This window comes from Bufo gargarizans, unplaced genomic scaffold, assembly GCF_014858855.1.
Source record: "Bufo gargarizans isolate SCDJY-AF-19 unplaced genomic scaffold, ASM1485885v1 original_scaffold_1059_pilon, whole genome shotgun sequence".
In the NCBI taxonomy this organism is placed as follows: Eukaryota; Metazoa; Chordata; class Amphibia; order Anura; family Bufonidae; genus Bufo; species Bufo gargarizans.
Genome location: NW_025334218.1, coordinates 2295 through 21635, shown reverse-complemented (window position 1 = coordinate 21635; position 19341 = coordinate 2295). Strand labels below are relative to the sequence as shown.

Below are 19341 nucleotides of genomic sequence, written 5' to 3'. Positions count from 1 at the left end.
CTATTTCTCATTAATGCGATTATCTAGTCAACCAATCACATGGCAGTTGCTTCAATGCATGTAGGGTTGTGGTCCTGGTCAAGACAATCTCCTGAACTCCAAACTGAATGTCAGAATGGGAAAGAAAGGTGGGCTACAACAGCAGAAGACCCCACCGGGTACCACTCATCTCCACTACAAATAGGAAAAAGAGGCTACAATTTGCACAAGCTCAGCAAAATTTGACTGTTGAAGACTGGAAAAATGTTGCCTGGTCTGATGAGTCTCAATTTCAGTTGAGACATTCAAATGATAGAGTCCAAATTTGGCGTAAACAGAATGAGAACATGTATCCATCATGCCTTGTTACCACTGTGCAGGCTGGTGGAGGTGGTGTAATGGTGTGGGCGATGTTTTCTGGGCACACTTTAGGCCCCTTAGTGCCAATTGGCCATCGTTTAAATGCCATAGGCTACCTGAGCATTGTTTCTGACCATGTCCATCCCTTCATGACCAACATGTACTTTGAGGAGGATAATGCACCATGTCACAAAGCTCGAATCATTTCAAATTGGTTTCTTGAACATGACAATGAGTTCACTGTACTAAAATGGCCCCCACAGTCACCAGATATCAACCCAATAGAGCATCTTTGGGATGTGGTGGAACGGGAGCTTCGTGCCCTGGATGTGCATCCCTCAAATCTCCATCAACTGCAAGATGCTATCCTATCACTATGGGCCAACATTTCTAAAGAATGCTATCAGCACCTTGTTGAATCAATGCCACGTAGAATTAAGGCAGTTTTGAAGGCAAAATGGGGTCCAACACCATATTAGTATGGTGTTCCTAATAATTCTTTAGGTGAGTGTATAGGGAATAGTCGTTAAATAAGGATTTTAACAAGGCCCCCCCCCCCCCCAAAATAAATAAATTGTGTTTTGGGGATGACAGAAGCGCTTTAAGATTCATTATATTAATGTAAGGTAAGTTCAGAACAGAAACACCAGAAAGCATAGTGTTAATCTGTTGTTGCTGGGCAGAAATCTAGACCAATCACAGCCAGCTTCTCACACAGCAAGAGTTTTCATCAATCACAGCCAGTCTGTGGGGAATTCCCCTAGCTGGAATCATTACTCACCAGAGAGAGGAGCTTAACAGACCAAAATACCTCTCTACTTACAGCCCCCTCCAAAATACAGTCCCATGTAAATAACAGCACCTCCTCCCCAGCTGACTCCAACATGCAATCCCATGTAAACATCACCCCCTCAAAATTCAGTCCCATGTAAATAACATAATTACCCCCACCAGCCACCTTTAACATACAGTCCCATGTAAATAACATTGCTCTCTCAATATTCAGTCCTATTTAAATAACATAACTCCCTCCTTCAGACCCCTGTAACATTCAGTCCTATATAAAAACATCACTCCCTCCCACAGTAGCCATCAACATACAGTCCCATGTAAATAACATAATCCCCTCCCACAGCCGACTCCAACATACAGTCCCATGTAAATAACATAATCCCCTCCCACAGCCGCCTCCAACATATAGTCCCATGTAAATAACATAATCCCCTCCCACAGCCGCCTTCAACATACAGTCCCATGTAAATAACATCACTCTGCCCCAGCCCCCTCCAAAATACAGTCCCATGTAAGTTATATCACTCCCTCCTTCAGTCACCATCAACATACAGTCCCATGTAAATAACATCCCTCCCTTCAGCCCTAACATACAGTCCCAGTTAATAACCACAACTCCCAGCATTGCTCTGCCTCTCCCTTCACTTACCTCTCCTCATGTACAGACATCACCACAGCTACGTCTCCTCTTCATTGCTGTCATCTCCTGCACTGGTCACATGATAGTGACATCATCGCAGGTCCTTCTCAACCACTGCCTGTTTTGCTGGTCCCATGACCTGTGATGTCACCACAAGTCCTTCAGCTCTTCAGTGCATTAGATTCTGTTGTAATGCTGCGCCCACCCAATCAGCAGTACGGACCCGGCAGTCACTGACAGCCAGGTCCCTGCTGCATACGCTGGCATGGGTGAAAACACTGATGCCGGAGTATTAACCCTTTGTATGCCGCAGTCAATGCTGACCATGGCATGCAGAGAGTTTGCGGAGGGTACGAGTGCCCTTCGCATCAACATCGGGTGCCGGCTCTGCAGTGACGGGGATCCGATGGCAGAGAAGTCAGTCCGATGCCTTTCATAGGCATCAGGGCTTGCCTTCTATGGAAGCCTGTGATACCCAGCCCCAGGCTGGGTCTCACAGGCAGGCTGTCAGCATAAAAGCTGACAGCCAATGCATTACAATACAGGTCGTATTGTAATGGATTGCAGAGGGGATCAGACCCCCAGAAGTTGAAGTCCCATAGTGGGAAAAAAAGTGTTTTTGATAATTAAAAAATAATTAAGTTTCAAGTAAAAAAAAGCCCCTTTCCCAAAATGAAAAACTAAATTGCAAAAAAAAAAAAGACATATTGAGTATTGCTGCATCAGTAACGACCGGCTCTATAAACATTTCACATGATCCACCACCTCACCTGAACGCCGTAGAAAAATAAAATAAAAACTGTGCTAAAACAACCATTTTTTTGTCACCTTGCATCACAAAAAGTGTAATACAAAGCGGTCAAAAAGTCATATGCATCCTGAAATAGTACCCATTAAGCCATCATCTTATCCTGCAAAATGAGACCCTACATCAGACAGTTGCCCAAAAAATAAAAAAAAACTATGGCTTTCAGAATATGGAGACACTAAAAAATATATTTTTTTAAATGCTTTATTATGTAAAATTGAAACAAACAACCCGAAAAAAGTTGTCAAATTTGGTATTGTCACGTCCTTAAGGTGAAAAATGTCAGGGTCCTGAAGTGGTTAACCTCTGTTGTGGGTAAACTGTATGAAGGTTTTCTAAGAGATGCTATCTTGGAAATTAAAATAAGCGAAAAATGCAGTATCAGCATAGCTTCATGAAGGATCTGTCATGTCAAACTAATTTAAATCAGTTTCTATCAGGAGGTAAGTTCTAGACTTGACCGGAGTGAGTCAATGAATGTCATATTTCTTATCTTCTCCAAAGCATGCTGATAAAAAGTTAGCATATAAAATGAGAATGCTTGGACTGGGAGAAAATGTTTGTATGTGGTTAAGGCTACTTTCACACCAGTGAAATCTATCATGGATCAGCAAAAACGCTTCCGTCATAATAATACAACCATCTGCATCCGTTCTGAACGGATCCGGTTGTATTATCTCTAAAATAGCCATGATGGATCAGTCTCTAAAACCATTGTAAGTCAATGGGGGCGGAATCCGTTTTCTCCTGTCTGAGGAGGGGGTGATGGTGAATTCACTAAAAGGGTTTAAGAGGGGCCTGGATGTATTTCTGGAGTGTAATAATATTACAGGCTATAGCTACTAGAGGTGTTGTTGATCCATGGACTTGTTCTGATTCCCTGATTGGAGTTGGGAAGGAATTTTTTCCCCTAAAATGAGGAAAATTGTCTTATACCTCAGAGTTTTTTTTTTTTTTGCCTTCCTCTGGATTAACTTGCAGGATAACAGCCTGAACTGGATGGACAGATGTCTTTTTTTAAGCCTTACAAACTATGTTACTATTTTACTATGTACTTTACAATAGACAGTGTACTTCTCTGGTAAAACGGAGAAGCGACTCCTTCCCCTTGGACCATTTGGGCTGTATTAACTGCTACTGGAATGTGGATAACCAGGTTTGAGCAAACAACTACATGCATCAACAACCTAACATGGCAGACAATCTTTCTCAGACCTTCACACAACCTCCCTGCATTACCCCACAGGCTCTGTTGTACTATGTCAGTATGACATCCATTTGAAATCAGATGCATACGAAGCTACATTAGAGGCCTTGTTCTGTAGCAGTGCTAATATGATGGCATAACTGTACATAGAGGACTGATTCCAGTTGGATGAAGGTTTTTGGTTAGAGACTCACATAGGGTGCCTCGTTTCTACTCCATCCTTGGTTTTCAAGTGTAGAACATGTTTATCTGGATCACTGTGTGGGCCCCAAGCCCTCTTTGTCTGTTATTTGCACAAATGTATCTAACATCAACCTTGTGTACATGCTCATTGTGGGAGGCATGACCACAAATCAATGAACATGCCATACATTCAAGGGTCCCTATTAATGAATTCAGGGTCTCAGTTTTTTCATTTATTTTTTATTGAATGAGCCATCTCTCCTAGTTTACCCAATGTGCAACCGCGGTGTGGCGTTTTAGTTTTTTTCCATGATCTTTGCAAGACACTGCAGTTTTGCCACACTTGCTAAAACCACAGCAAAAACACCACCACAGGCACATGTAAACCCAGGCTGATACCCAATAAAAATAAAATTAAAATAAAGTTCCAAGCTGTGCCAGTTCATTTTATATGTTGCATGCATCAAAACTTTAACATAAAGCAAAGTATTAGACCAAAAGAAATATTATAGTTATATAGTTAATACGGTTGAAAAAAAACTAAGTCCATCAAGTTTAACCAAGGAATAGGTGGGGATGCGAATCCCAGAAGGAAGTGAGACTCGGATATCTACATGTTTTCATAAGCATTAATGTCATTTACTTTTAAGAATTCATCTAAACCCCATTTGTGTTCCTGCTGTGACCACGTCCTGAGGAAGTCTAATCCACAGATTCACAGTTCTTACAGTAAAGAAGCTTTGATACTTCTGGAGACTGAACTTTTTCTTCTCCAGTCGGAGGCAGTGCCCCCTTGTCTTTTGAGCACATTTTACATGGAACAGTTTTTCGCCATATTTTTGTATGGCCCATTTATATATTTGTAGAGGTTAATCATGTCCCCCGATAGACGTCTCTTCTCAAGACTAAATAAATGTAATTATTTTAATCTTTCTTCATAACTAAGACCCTCCATGCCCCTTATCAGTTTAGTCGCTCTCCTCTGTACTTTTGCCAGCAGCAGTGCATCCTTTCTATGTACTGGTGCCCAGAACTGGACTGCATATTCCAGATGAGGCCGCACCAGCGCTTTGTAAAGTGGTAATATTACATCCCTGCCCTGTGAATCCATGCCTCGTTTAATGCATGAAATATCCTGGTAGCGTTAGAAGCAGCTGATTGACAGTGTATGCTGTAATTTAATCTACCATCTACAAGGACACCCAAATCCTTCTCTATAAGTGACTCTCCCAGTGTTACATCCCCTAAGACATATGATCCACTCAGATAGTTCAAGTCAGCTTGTAGTTTAATGGACATCTTCCATAGACTGCACAGTGCTACAGAGCTTAGTGTCATATGCAAAAATAGATATGGTGCTATTAATCCCGTCATCAATATCATTAATAAATAAATTCAATAATAGAGGACCCAGCACTGAACCTTGGGGTACACCACTAATAACCCGGGACCATTCTGAATAGGAATCATTGACCACAACTCTTTGGACACGGTCCTTCAACTAGTTTTCAATCCAATTACCAACTATACTTTCCAAGCCTATAGACTTTGATATAATCACAAATTTACCAATGCTTTATTCACTAACTGAGCAAAAATCTGCAGCATGTACAGTATATGTGAAGAATGGCATATAAAGGAATATGCACATGCAGTACCCCAGACCTGGAGATATCTGCAATTGTTATGTTATGCATTGTTATGTATGTACATCAGCATGACAAGGTATGGTTATCAGGGACTGGGTTAACCACCCTGTTCCTCCCCTTTTGGTAGGAGTTGGCTGCAAAAACTCGAAAGATACAGCTTTCCTGAAAGGTGAGGGACTATAGTTCAGACACAGATCACTTAAATCTCATCCAAGCTTTACCAACCCCAAGTCTGCATTACACAGTGGACACCCAAAGCCCACAAGTGCCAGCATACAGCTGTTAGCCAGAAGTTCAAGGGAGCGTCTTCAGCAATATAGCACACCCGAGGTGCCATTAATTGAAATTTATCCAGCCACCATACATCATCATCTGGGGTAGAAATTGTACTTTATTCTAAAGTCTGCAGGATGTAATAGAAGTTATATTGCATTGAGTACAGACAGACATTTTTTCTTTTACTTCTGGTCTGAGTATTTAAAGGCTATGTGCATTTTTTATGATTGCATTTTACTCATATGGGGCTAAAAAAATCTTTTTTTCTATTAGTCTTTCTTAACCACTTTAATCCCGCTAGCTAAAACCCCCTTAATGACCAGGCCACTTTTTACACTTCTGCACTACACTACTTTCACCGTTTATTGCTCGGTCATGCAACTTACCACCCAAATTAATTTTACCTCCTTTTCTTCTCACTAATAGAGATTTCATTTGGTGGTATTTTATTGCTGCTGACATTTTTACTTTTTTTGTTATTAATGAAAATTTTACGATTTTTTTGCAAAAAAATGACATTTTTCACTTTCAGCTGTAAAATTTTGCCAAAAAAAACGACATCCATATATAAATTTTTCGCTAAATTTAATGTTCTACATGTCTTTGATAAAAAAAAAAATGTTTGGGCAAAAAAAAATGGTTTGGGTAAAAGTTATAGCGTTTACAAACTATGGTACAAAAATGTGAATTTCCGCTTTTTGAAGCAGCTCTGACTTTCTGAGCACCTGTCATGTTTCCTGAGGTTTTACAATGCCCAGACAGTAGAAAAACCCCACAAATGACCCCATTTCGGAAAGTAGACACCCTAAGGTATTCGCTGATGGGCATAGTGAGTTCATAGAACTTTTTATTTTTTGTCACAAGTTAGCGGAAAATGATGATTTTTTTATATTTTTTTTCTTACAAAGTCTCATATTCCACTAACTTGCGACAAAAAATAAAAAATTCTAGGAACTCGCCATGCCCCTCACGGAATACCTTGGGGTGTCTTCTTTCCAAAATGGGGTCACTTGTGGGGTAGTTATACTGCCCTGGCAATTTAGGGGCCTATATGTGTGAGAAGTACTTTGCAATCAAAATGTGTAAAAAATGGCCTGCGAAATCCGAAAGGTGCTCTTTGGAGTGTGTGCCCCTTTGCCCACCTTGGCTGCAATAAAGTGTCACACATGTGGTATCGCCGTACTCAGGAGAAGTTGGGGAATGTGTTTTGGGGTGTCATTTTACATATACCCATGCTGGGTGAGAGAAATATCTTGGCAAAAAACAACTTTTCCAAATTTCTTTATACAAAGTTGGCATTTGACCAAGATATTTATCTCACCCAGCATGGGTATATGTAAAATGACACCCCAAAACACATTCCCCAACTTCTCCTGAGTACAGCGATACGAGATGTGTCACACTTTTTTGCAGCCTAGGTGGGCAAAGGGGCACATATTCCAAAGTGCACCTTTCGGATTTCGCAGGCCATTTTTTACACATTTTGATTGCAAAGTACTTCTCACATATTTGGGCCCCTAAATTGCCAGGGCAGTATAACTACCCCACATGTGACCCCATTTTGGAAAGAAGACACCCTAAGGTATTCCGTGAGGGGCATGGCGAGTTCCTAGAATTTTTTTTTTTTGGCACAAGTTAGCGGAAATTGATTTTTTTTTTGTATTTTCTCACAAAGTCTCCCTTTCCGCTAACTTGGGACAAAAATTTCAATCTTTCATGGACTCAATATGCCCCTCACGGAATACCTTGGGGTGTCTTCTTTCCGAAATGGGGTCACATGTGGGGTATTTATACTGCCCTGGCATTTTAGGGGCCCTAAAGCGTGAGAAGAAGTCTGGAATATAAATGTATAAGAAATTTTACGCATTTGGATTCCGTGAGGGGTATGGTGAGTTCATGTGAGATTTTATTTTTTGACACAAGTTAGTGGAATATGAGACTTAGTAAGAAAAAACAAAAACAAACAAAAAAATTCCGCTAACTTGGGCCCCAAAAAATGTCTGAATGGAGCCTTACAGGGGGTGATCAATGACAGGGGGGTGATCAGGGAGTCTATATGGGGTGATCACCCCCCTGTCATTGATCACCCCCCTGTCATTGATCACCCCCCTGTAAGGCTCCATTCAGACGTCCGTATGATTTTTTACGGATCCACGGATACATGGATCGGATCCGCAAAACGCATACGGACGTCTGAATGGAGCCTTACAGGGGGTAATCAATGACAGGGGGGTGATCAGGGAGTCTATATGGGGTGATCACCCCCCTGTCATTGATCACCCCCCTGTAAGACTCAATTCAGACATCCGTATGATTTTTTACGGATCCACGGATACATGGATCGGATCCGCAAAACGCATACGGACGTCTGAATGGAGCCTTACAGGGGGGTGATCAATGACAGGGGGGTGATCAGGGAGTCTATATGGGTGATCACCCACCTGTAAGGCTCCATTCAGACGTCCGTATGATTTTTACGGATCCACTGATACATGGATCGGATCCGCAAAACACATGCGGACGTCTGAATGGAGCCTTACAGGGGGGTGATCAATGACAGGGGAGTGATCAATGACAGGGAAGTGATCAGGAAGTCTATATGCGTGATCACCCCCTTGTCATTGATCACCCCCCTGTAAGGCTCCATTCAGAGGTCCGCATGTGTTTTGCGGATCCGATCCATGTATCAGTGGATCCGTAAAAATCATACGGACGTCTGAATGGAGCCTTACAGGGGGGTCATCAATGACAGGGGGGTGATCAGGGAGTCTATATGGGGTGATCAGGGGTGATCAGTGGTTCATAAAGGGTTAATAAGTGACGGGGGGGGTGTAGTGTAGTGTAGTGTTTTGTGGTACTTTACAGAGCTGCCTGTGTCCTCTGGTGGTCGATCCAAACAAAAGGGACCACCAGAGGACCAGGTAGCAGGTATATTAGACGCTGTTATCAAAACAGTGTCTAATATACCTGTTAGGGGTTATAAAAATCACATCTCCAGCCTGCCAGCGAGCGATCGCCGCTGGCAGGCTGGAGATCCACTCGCTTACCTTCCGTTCCTGTGAGCGCGCGCGCCTGTGTGCGCGCGTACACAGGAAATCTCGGCTATCGCGAGATGACGCACGGATGCGTCCAGGAGGAATGAATCAACCACCTTCCGGACGCATCTGTGCGTTAGGCGGTCCGGAGGTGGTTAAAAATATTCAGCTGTGCTATCGCAAAGGGTTAACTGTCTACTTTAATGAATAGTACTTTCAGTTTGTGCCAGTCATCTAACTAACCATATCTCTAAATTACTAAAAAGTCGCGGAAATTTATTTAAGTCACGTTCTTACCAGTAGCTTAAGAATTGAGCTATTCAGAGATAAGGAGCCATCAGCTGAGCTGCCTGACAGAACACAGTAGAAATACAGAGCCTGCTTCTAGAGAATCTCAATTTACAGAGAAAAATACCCATTACAGAGAAAGGGACCCCTTTTTTATTATATTTTTACTAAAGACCAATTGAAAAAATAATTTAGCTCAAAATGAGTACAATGCAATAATTAAAAAATGACCCCCAAAGGTGTACATAGCCTTTAAATATTTTCCTCTTCACTGATCCCCAGGGACCAATTGCCTAAGGGAGTACACTGAAATAGAATATCTCATCAGGGCCACAACCACTCTCATCCTCTGCACCGGCTTCTCAGGGGCTCACTGCACACATCATAGAGGTGAATATCCATATCGGTACCCTGCTCTATTAGCTAAAAATCCCTAGGCCTTCTTTGGAGTACTCAGGCCATCAATTCATTAAATAGACGTTATGTGTGTACCATATTTCTCCTGCAGCTTCAACTCATTGTCCAGATGGAATGAACACTAAAACAGAAGTATTTAAAGTGACTAGAGCTTATAAAATGCTACACAGTTAAACATTACAACATTGTTATGATAGAAAAAAATCTTACTTGAGGAATAAAATAAGTGCTCAAAATTCTTGAAATTACAATAGAGATTTCTGAAAACTCCTCTCCGATAACAGCTTTGACAGTAGGTATAACGTCTGTGTAATTGCACTCCGTTGAGTTTTTCTTGGCAGAAAATTCTGGAATTAACTTCATTGTTGCTTGAATTGCTTTCATGCCATCTGCACATGAATCATAAATTTCATATCCCAGCTTTATCCCCTGCAAAGCAGTCGAATTATTAATTGTTTCTATAGCATAGATCATGCCAAGGGCATCGGAAATACTACGCAGATCCAGCCTGAAACAAAATTAGAAATATTGTAAAAGATTGAAAAACCATAAAAATATCTATTAACTTTCACAGGATTTATCTCAATATGTGTCTGGGTATGCAATCTCAATGTCATTTTATACATTTTTTCCAGGTCCCATATATTGTTCATTTCCTGTTATGCAAGTGCAATGTGCCTGGTTCACCAGCAGGTGGCAGCGAATATGGCAGAGCAGTAGATAGAATAGAGTGGAACATTCCATTCCATTATAACCCTCCTCCCTTCCCCCTGTGGAGGAGTGGGCGAGCCTCATGTCCTGCTGGAAGGGTGGGACCAGTGAGTTCCAGTTAGTTGAGTGCTAGCTGACCACTGCTAAGGGAGCAGGTCTGCCGTGCTGCATCCCTCCTGGACGTGTGCTGCCAGCCAGTTCTGCTGGAGCAGAGAGACCACTTCTAGAAGTCTCATTAGCCAGAAAGAAGTTTCCCTGTGCCTTGCCATAGAGTCACACAGAAAGAAAGAAGTTGCAGCAGAAAGCAAAAGGAAAAGTTCCTATTTAATCCTGACAGATGTAGCAGAGCCGAATGTGTTTGCATGCCATTTTTATGCTAAAACTTGCTGGAAACCAAGACCAAGTCTGTAAACTGTTTGAATAAACGTTTCTGCAAAGTAAAGCTGCAGTTGAACTATATACAAAGCCTGGACTCAATCTCTGTCACCCTCTCTACCATCTATTCACCCTATTTGCTCTGCTTCGTCCAGCAACGCCTGGGGTTACGGATATCCAGGTAGGAGCACCATGACAAGCCGCACCTAAAGGGACACTATAGGCAACCCTTACACCACTCTGACATTCCTACACCTGGGTCCCACCATCACCTTCTACATAGGGGGATCTTGTCCCTCGTTGCTGAAATGCAACTGGCATCACAAAAAATTACATTTACTACATACTAAAAAGACCCTAGTCGCACGTATGGGCATTGCATATACAACTAGTAAATTTAGATACATTATTTGAAAGTATCATTAACTCCATGGCACTGTACATCAAGAGGGGTTACACACACATAATATAAAAATACAATAAACAAGAAACTATTAACAGACTGGTACAGAGGGGAGAAGAACCTGCCTGAAGCAGTTTACAATCCACAAAGGAAGGGAGAAGAACACAGTAGGTGAGGGTAAAGACTGCTCATCTGGCTTTGTCGTAACACTTATTTCAGGTGGTAGGCTTTCTGAAGAGGTGGGTTTTCAGGTTACTTTCGAAGGTTTCGATGTTGGGGGAGAGTCTGATTTACTGTGGTAGTCAGTTCTGGAGTAGGGGAGAGGCTTGTGAGAAATCTTGTAGTCAATTGTGAGGAAAACAAAGAAGGAGGTCCTGTAAGGATTGGAGATTATGTGTAGGGATGTATTGGGAAAGCAGGTCAGAAATGTAAATGTAAGGAGGGACTGGTTGTGGATGGCCTTATATGTAGTTGTTAATATTTTAAAATGAATTCGCTGGGCAACGGGGAGTGAAGGGATTGGCAGAGGTGAAAGGCAGAGAGAAACGAGGGGAGAGGTTGATTAACTAACTGGGCAGCAGAGTTGAGAATGTATTGGATGGGAGCAGTGGCAACCCCCCCACCCCCGCTTCTAGTTGCCAGCGGCAGTGGGGGGGGCAGTAGGAGATTCCATTGTGGAAACGCTTATCTCCAAATTCATCTGTATCGCCATCCTCAGGACAGCGATACAGATGACTGTGCTGCGGCAGAGCAGGGGAGCGAGAGGCGTCTGCTTTCCCTGTTCTTCTGATAGGCCGCAGGCACTAATGCCTGCAGCCAATCAGAGGCCGGCTCAGGTGGCACGATGATGTCATTATCATCACGCCGCCTGAGCCGGGCAGCACACAGCAGGGACACAGGTAAAAGAATTGGCACAGCGCACTACACGTGCCACATTTTTTGCCTTTCGGACCCCCCTAGACAAAATTCCTGGATGCTCCCCTGGATGGGAGCGAGAGTGCTAGATGGGAGGCCACAGAGGAGAGTGTTGCAGTAGTCTAGGCAGGAGATGATGAGGATATGCACTAGCATTTTAGTTGATTTAGGAGTGAGGAAGGAGCGAATACGAGTGATCTTGAGTTGAAAATAGCAAGTGGCAGTGAGTGTGTGGAAGTGTGGCTTAGAGGACAGAGCAGAATCAAATGTTTTCCACAGGTAGTGGCCTGCGAGATCAGAGAAAGCGGCATGCTATTAACTGTAATGGATAGGTCAGGTAGGAGGACTGAATGACATAGGGAAAAGACGATGAATTTAGTTTTCTCCATGTTCAGTTTTAGGAAGTGAGAGGAGAAGAATGAAGATATAGTCGACCGACACACTGGGATTCTGGATAGCAGGAAAGTGACATCAGGGCCAGAGAGGTATATTTGAGTGTCATCAGCATAGAGGTGGTATTGGAAGCTATGGGACTCTATGAGCTAGGCCGAATATATAAATGGAGCAAAGTAGGGGACCCACCAGGACAGAGCATTGAGGGACACCAACAGAGAAGGGGGTGTGATGAGGAGGTGGTGTATAAATGGGAAATGCTAACAGTTCTTTTGGTGTGGTATGAGGAGATTCAGGAAAGGCCCTGGTCTTTGTTGCCAAGGGATGAGAGAGTTTGTAACAGGAGAGAGTGGTCGACAGTATCAAAGGCAGAGGACAGGTCAAGGAAGAGGAGCACAGAGTAATGACATTTGGCTTTGGAAGCTAGCATATCATTGGTGGCTTTGGTTAGGGCAGTTTTAGTAGAGTGATTGGGTCTGAAGCCACATTGCAACTGGTCAAAGAGTGAGTGGGATGAGAAGAGGTAGAACAATTTGAGATGGGCATGTTGTTCTAGGAGTTTTTATGTGAATGGGATAAGTGAGAAAGATTGATAGCTGGAGAAAGAGGATTAGTCCAAGAAAGGAGTCTTGAGTATGAACATGATGGTTGCATGTTTAAAAGAGGAAAGGAAGGTGCCAGTGGTTAGCAATAGGCTCCTTTTCCCCCATTCTCCATAGTGGCCCCCATGTGTGCCAGCACTAGGCCTGCAACCTATGAGAGGACTGGGGAAGAGAGACACCTCTTCCCTGCCCCGCCGCAGCATCCATCTGTATCGCCATCCTAAGGACAGCGATACGGATGGAGATGAGCGCTTCCACAATGGAAGCACTTGTCTCCCCCTGCCACCGGTAAGAAGGGGCCCCCTCCTGCTCTGGGTCCCTGTGCAAGGACTGCACATGCGGTATGTCCGCCCCTGGTGTCACGGACGTTCCCATGACAGGTGGCAAGAGATCGGTGAGACTGGCAACAGATGGTTTGATCTGACAGGTGTTCCCTGTGGATCAATAGGCATCTGTGTTTTTTCTGGTATGGCCAAACCCGTTGCCTCAGGTGTTGCTAATGTTGTCATTTAATCTTCCCTATTTATAGTTGCTTCTCCCACTATGCTGTGCAGTTTATAGCTTGAGTTTTCAATTGTGGATTGCTGGTGTGTAGATCTCGGCCAAGTTCCTAGTGCTTCCATAACTCCTTTGAAGTTAAGTCTTTCCTTTCCCTTCTTGTATTTTGTTTGGGTTCTGTGTTTTGCTTTTCCCTATTGTTTGTGTTAGGCCTGAATGAAACTCCTGAATATGCTTCAATTTGGAGGAACAGATCTCATCCCTGCCATTAGTACCATGGTCCTATAGGGCTAGATAGAACTCTAGGTATTCCTGTGTATGAACACACCTACCTCTGGGGTCTGTTCATACTGGTAGTCAGTCGGGATCTTGGCTAGGGTTTTACTAGGAGGTGTCCTTCTTCCTTCCCTAGTTCTTCCCTGTTTCCTCCTTCCCTCTTATGCCCGGTGTGGTGTATCCCTCCCAAACCAAAGTGTGACAGGTGGGATGGGATTGGGTCAAGGGCACAGGTGGTGAAAAGTGACTTTGAGATTAAGGTAGAGATCTTTTTTTCAGTGACAGTGGTAAACTGGATTATATAGATTTTATTTTTGAAGTATGAAGCAAAATCGAAGGCTGAGATAAGGAAGTGCGGGAGGGGGTACAGGGGATGTAGTAGAGAATTAAAGGTATTAAACTGTTGTTTGGGGATGTGGGAAAGATGATATGAGAATAGTGAAGTAGTCCTGTTTAGAAGAGGTGAATGCAGACTTGAACTGACAAACAGCTTGCAACTAGTGACGACGTTAGAGGTAGGTGGAGCATCCTTAAAATTGATTTTAAGAATTTCGGTCACAAGCCCAGGGCAAGGACCTCAAATGTACTATTTTCCAAAATACTACATGTACCGTGAGCCACACAAGAAAGGCAGAGAGAGGGAGATTAGGGAGATTAACAAGTGGCTCAAGAACTGATGTAGTAAGGAAAGGTTTGGGTTCCTGGAGAACTGGGCCGACTTCTATGTCATGCTCTATCGTAGGGATGAGCTGCACCTCAATGGAGAAGATGCAGCTGTTTTGGGGGAGAAGATAGCTAGAAAGTTGGATGAGTGTTTATAATTGCATTATAGGAGGGGAAGGTAGTGTAGATAGAGACCTGTGGTGAGGTAATGAAACGGGTAGAGGAATAGAAGCAGAAGCTCGAACAGTTCATAAGAAAAAGGGCAGGGTAGAAAATATACAAAAACCTCTTAATTGTATGTATACTAATGCCAGAAACTAGTGAACTGGAATTAGTTATGACTGAGGAGGACTATGACATAGTGTGAATAACTGAGACATGGCTGGATCTAGCTTTGACTGGTTGGTTAACATACAGGGTTACAGTCTGTTTAGAAAGGATCATCAAGAAAGGGGAGGGGTTTGCCTTTATGTAAGGTCCTGTCTAAAGCACACACTACAGGAAGATATAAGTGAAGTAAATAAACATGTGGATTCCCTGTGGGTAGAAATACATGAAGGGAAAAAATATAAATAAAATACTGAAAGGAGTTTGTTATAAGCCACTGAATATACCAGAGTCCACAGAAAATCTGAGGATCTGGATAGATTGGAGGTTTGGGCAGAGAAGTGGCAGATGAAGGTTATGCAGATGGGAAGGAATAATGCAAGTCACCCATACATACTAAATGGTAAAAGACCGGGTAACACTGACATGGAAAAGGACTTAGGAATTTTTGTGAACAAGCAAACTAAGCTGTAGAAACCAGTGTCAGGCAGCTGCTGCCAAGGCCAATAAGATAATGGGTTGTATCAGAAGGGGCATAGATAAACATGATGAGAACATAGTCCTGCCACTTTTTAAATCACTAGTTAGACCACACATGGAGTACTGTGTACAGTTCTGGGCTATTGTGTACAAGACAAACATAGCAGGGTTGGAGATTGTTCAGAGGAGGAAACTGAAGTAATAACTAGAATGGGTTGACTACAGTACTCAGAAACATTATCAAAATTAGGGTTATTCAGCTAAGAAAAAAAGACAACTGAGGGGAGGTCTAATAACTAGTTTTGGGCTGAATATTCGAATCGCAAATATTAATTGCGAATATCGGCACTTCGAGAATTTGGGAATATTTAGAATATAGTGATATATATTCGTAATTTCGAATATTCTGGATTTTTTTTTCATCAGTAACCTCCCTTCTTGCTTGTGGGCCAATGAGAAGTCTGCAATGTCTGTATCTGAGCTTAGCAACATCCCTAGCAACCAATAGGAAAGTTGCCTACCCCTTACTATATAAGAACCTCCCCAGCAGCCCATGTATGCAGTATTTTGCAGATCTGAGAGAGACAGCAGTGTCATTGCTGTGCTCTCTGCTTTCCTGTGTCATTACATTAGATAGTTAGTTAATATATATAATACAGATAGTGGGAGATAGTCAGTGTAGGTTAGATAGTGATATAGTGTAGCTGTAGCTGCTGTCCATACATACATACATAGTGCTGTGATGTCACAAGTTCACAACAATACTTAGTGCACCAATCAGTAATATGTATTCAGACCTGTTAAAATGTGAAGTTGCTCGTATTGCGCTAAAATATTTGCATCATTAGTGCCGATTTCGCAAGTCGCGGATATATTGGAGTACTCTATCTGCATATAAAGCTATTGTAATGTTCTGCCGTGCCAACCATTTTCTCTGGTCTCAGGAAACTTCTAGCAGCTTGAAAAATTTAGCTATAGTGACCCATGCCTGTATTTTGCTCACATTACACAAATATTACATTGTCGATTTTTCGCGATCAAGAAAATAATCTCAAATTTGCGAATATACTACCAAATATTCGCAAAATTCTAATATTGCCCCTGCCACTCATCACTACTAATAACCATGTTAAATATATCAGGGGTCAGTACAAAGCTCTCTCCCAGGATATATTTATACCCAGGACTGTGACTGTGACTGTGACGAGGGGACATCCTCTCCATCTAGAGGAAAGAAGGTTTCTACACAAACATAGAAGAGTATTCCTTACTGTAAGAGCAGTGAGACTATGGAACTCTCTGCCTGAGGAGGTGGTGATTGTGAATTTCCTAAAGGAGTTCAAGAGGGGCCTGGATGTATTTCTGGAGTGTAATAATATTACAGGTTATAGTTATTAGATTTCTGGAGAGGTTGTTGATCCAGGGAGTATTGTAACTGCCTGATTGGAGTCGGAAAGTAATTTTTCCCCCCTAAAATGAGTAAAATTGGCTTCTACCTCAGTTTTTTTTTTTGCCTTCCTCTGGATCAACTTGATAAACAGGCTGAACTGGATGGATAGGATGTATTTTTATAATGGATGTATTTTTTAAATCTTACAAACTATGTTACTATGTTACTATGTTTGTATAGGATGAAGTCTTCTTTAGGCTACATTCACACAAACGTATTTTGTTTCAGTGTCCGTTCCATATTTTTTGGGTGGATTGGATGAGGACCCATTCATGTCAATGGGCCCCGCAAAAAATATAGAGCATTTCCTATTATTGTCAGTTTTGCAGACAAGGACAGGCATTGTTACAGTGGATCTGCAAAACAAAAAACGGATGCAACACGGATGTCACACGGACGTCATTGTATGAATGTAGCCTTAGGGCTCATGCACACGACCGTATGTATTTTGCGGTCCGCAAAAACAGATCCGCAAAAAAGTAGAAAGGTGAAACATTTTCCTGCAAGTGCCAGTTTGCAACAATTTGCAAAGATATGCGACTTTTTAGCTTTTTTCAATACACTCTCCAATTTTCCAAAACAGTGGGCATGGTGTGGGTAGGAGGAGGCACGATGCAGGTGGTACCTCAGCAGCATGACCCATTTAACAATGTGTGTTCAAGAAAACTCTGATATTAAACTAATACAAATACACCTGGCTGGAGTAAATTTTAGTTGACAGACAGGCCGACATACGTCACAATTATTAAGAGGCATTTGGCAAGACGCATTATGTAACCTAAAAAGAAGAAGGGCAAAAAACTGGACCCAACAAAACTGGACCCAAGCAGAAGAGCTCCCATCCTGTGTGGAGTGCAGTGGAGACAGTGGCAACGGAGATGCAACAGAGCAGTATCTACTAACTAAACCATATTTTGTTAACTGGATGGAAAAAAAGGCCAGATTTCTTAAAAAGCCCAGAGGACAATTTTAATAATTCTTCCCTCTAAAGACAAGAAATTCTGCTTCCTAACTCTCTCACTCAAAATCACTCAGATGCAGCATATAGAACATTATAAAGAAGTAGTCAGCAGCATACAGTACATAAGATATAACACTTACTGTTAGCTGCTGAGTCATGGCTTTGCTTGTCTCTCTCACTGCACCTCACTCCTCCTCCTCTTCCCATAGACTCCTATGGGATGATGTCATTTGATCCTTCAGTGAGCAGGCAGCCAGTGAGAGAAAGTTAAGACCCTTTTACACTGACAGGTTTTCGGTCCACTTATCAAGAACAAGCATTCATGGGAAGGCTTGTTCCTGATAACTGGCCATATAACTATGCCACCAACAGCCTATAACTGAGAGAAAACACTTGTTTGCTGGCTGATTACATCTTTTGTCAGAATGAATCACCCAATTATCAGCAGCCATCTCCCTGTATGATCAGGGAAATGTTTCTGATAATCAATACAACTGAAAGGGGGAGGCATTATAATACATCCATTAGTTTAGGAAAGAGAGGGGGAGAAAACAGCTTATAAGAGGAGAACAAGATGTTTTTCTTCTAAGATTACAACGTTTCTTATATTCATCTGTACTATTGCTTTATCTATCTATCCATCAATACTACAAATACAATACTGTAGGTGATGTGTGTGGGGTTTCGCTCTGGTAGACAGGATTAGTGGACTCAGTATAGAGGCAACAACAAGTTCTTTGGATCAAACAGTTCAGTGTTTTATTCACACTTTAGGCAAGTGACAAAACAAGCAGTCATAATCAAACAAAAAATCACCTTGCGGTGTTGGTGGTAATTCACACCATGCAGCAATTCTGCCTCAAAGAGTCCTTGACCATAGCAGCACTAGCCTGTGTTCACGCCAAACAGGTAGCAAGCCTTTATCCAGACACAAGGCTCCCAGATCCCAACACAGAGACCTCACTTCTGAGACTAGCTGCCTATTTAAGGACAGCCAGGTGCTGCCAAAACCTGGATGGCACTTAAAATCTGGTCCGGTATTTGACCTCACCTGGCTGTAAATCAGCCCAGCAGCACATGCTGGGAGGAAAATACCTGTTTTTCCAGACAAAACCTCTCACTGTGTCACAGTGACTATATAAAAAAGAAGCTCCATATTAATATTAATACATAGTAGTTGTATTATGATTTTACAAGTACTTACCCTGTACAGTTAAACCCATCAGCATAAGGACGCTCTAATAAGTTAGTCACTCCTTCGTGAATTGGGAAAATCCCTCCAATCATTATGTCCCCAGGTAATCGAGCTACTGGATGTTCTTGCTCATCACATGGCATTAAGACTCCAAAGAATGAGAAGAAAATGAGTGCATGTATGTTGAGATACATGGTTATAAGATGTGTCTTTGCATGCAGAGCAAATGAGAAGTGGAAACAGTCTCCAGGTTGTATGCTTTTAAAGCACTAGTAGTGGAAATGAAGAGGAAATTTTCTGTGTAGGACTTTCTTTGCTGGGTGTGTCATTGTCTTCTGATTGATATGGAATTTTGTATGTGGAAAACACCTTCAAGCATGTGCTTTGAAAAGAAACCTACACTGGTTGTCTCGTTGCCAAAGCGTTAAGCCTTTATTCACACAGTGTTTTGGTCAGTG

At 42.3% G+C, this 19341-nt stretch overlaps 1 protein-coding gene across 1 annotated transcript in view; it reads right to left on the bottom strand.

The window, feature by feature from the left end:
* LOC122922922 (G-protein coupled receptor family C group 6 member A-like) overlaps positions 1-18990 on the bottom strand; it is a 30122-nt gene extending 11132 nt beyond the window's left edge. Inside the window, exons 1-2 of the mRNA XM_044273691.1 lie at positions 18893-18990; positions 9845-10142 (exon numbers count right to left, since the gene is read on the bottom strand). Coding sequence (XP_044129626.1) covers positions 9845-10142; positions 18893-18975 — 381 coding nt within the window. The 5' untranslated portion in view covers positions 18976-18990. The remainder of the gene's footprint in view (positions 1-9844; positions 10143-18892) is intronic.
* Between the last annotated feature and the right edge of the window lie 351 nt (positions 18991-19341).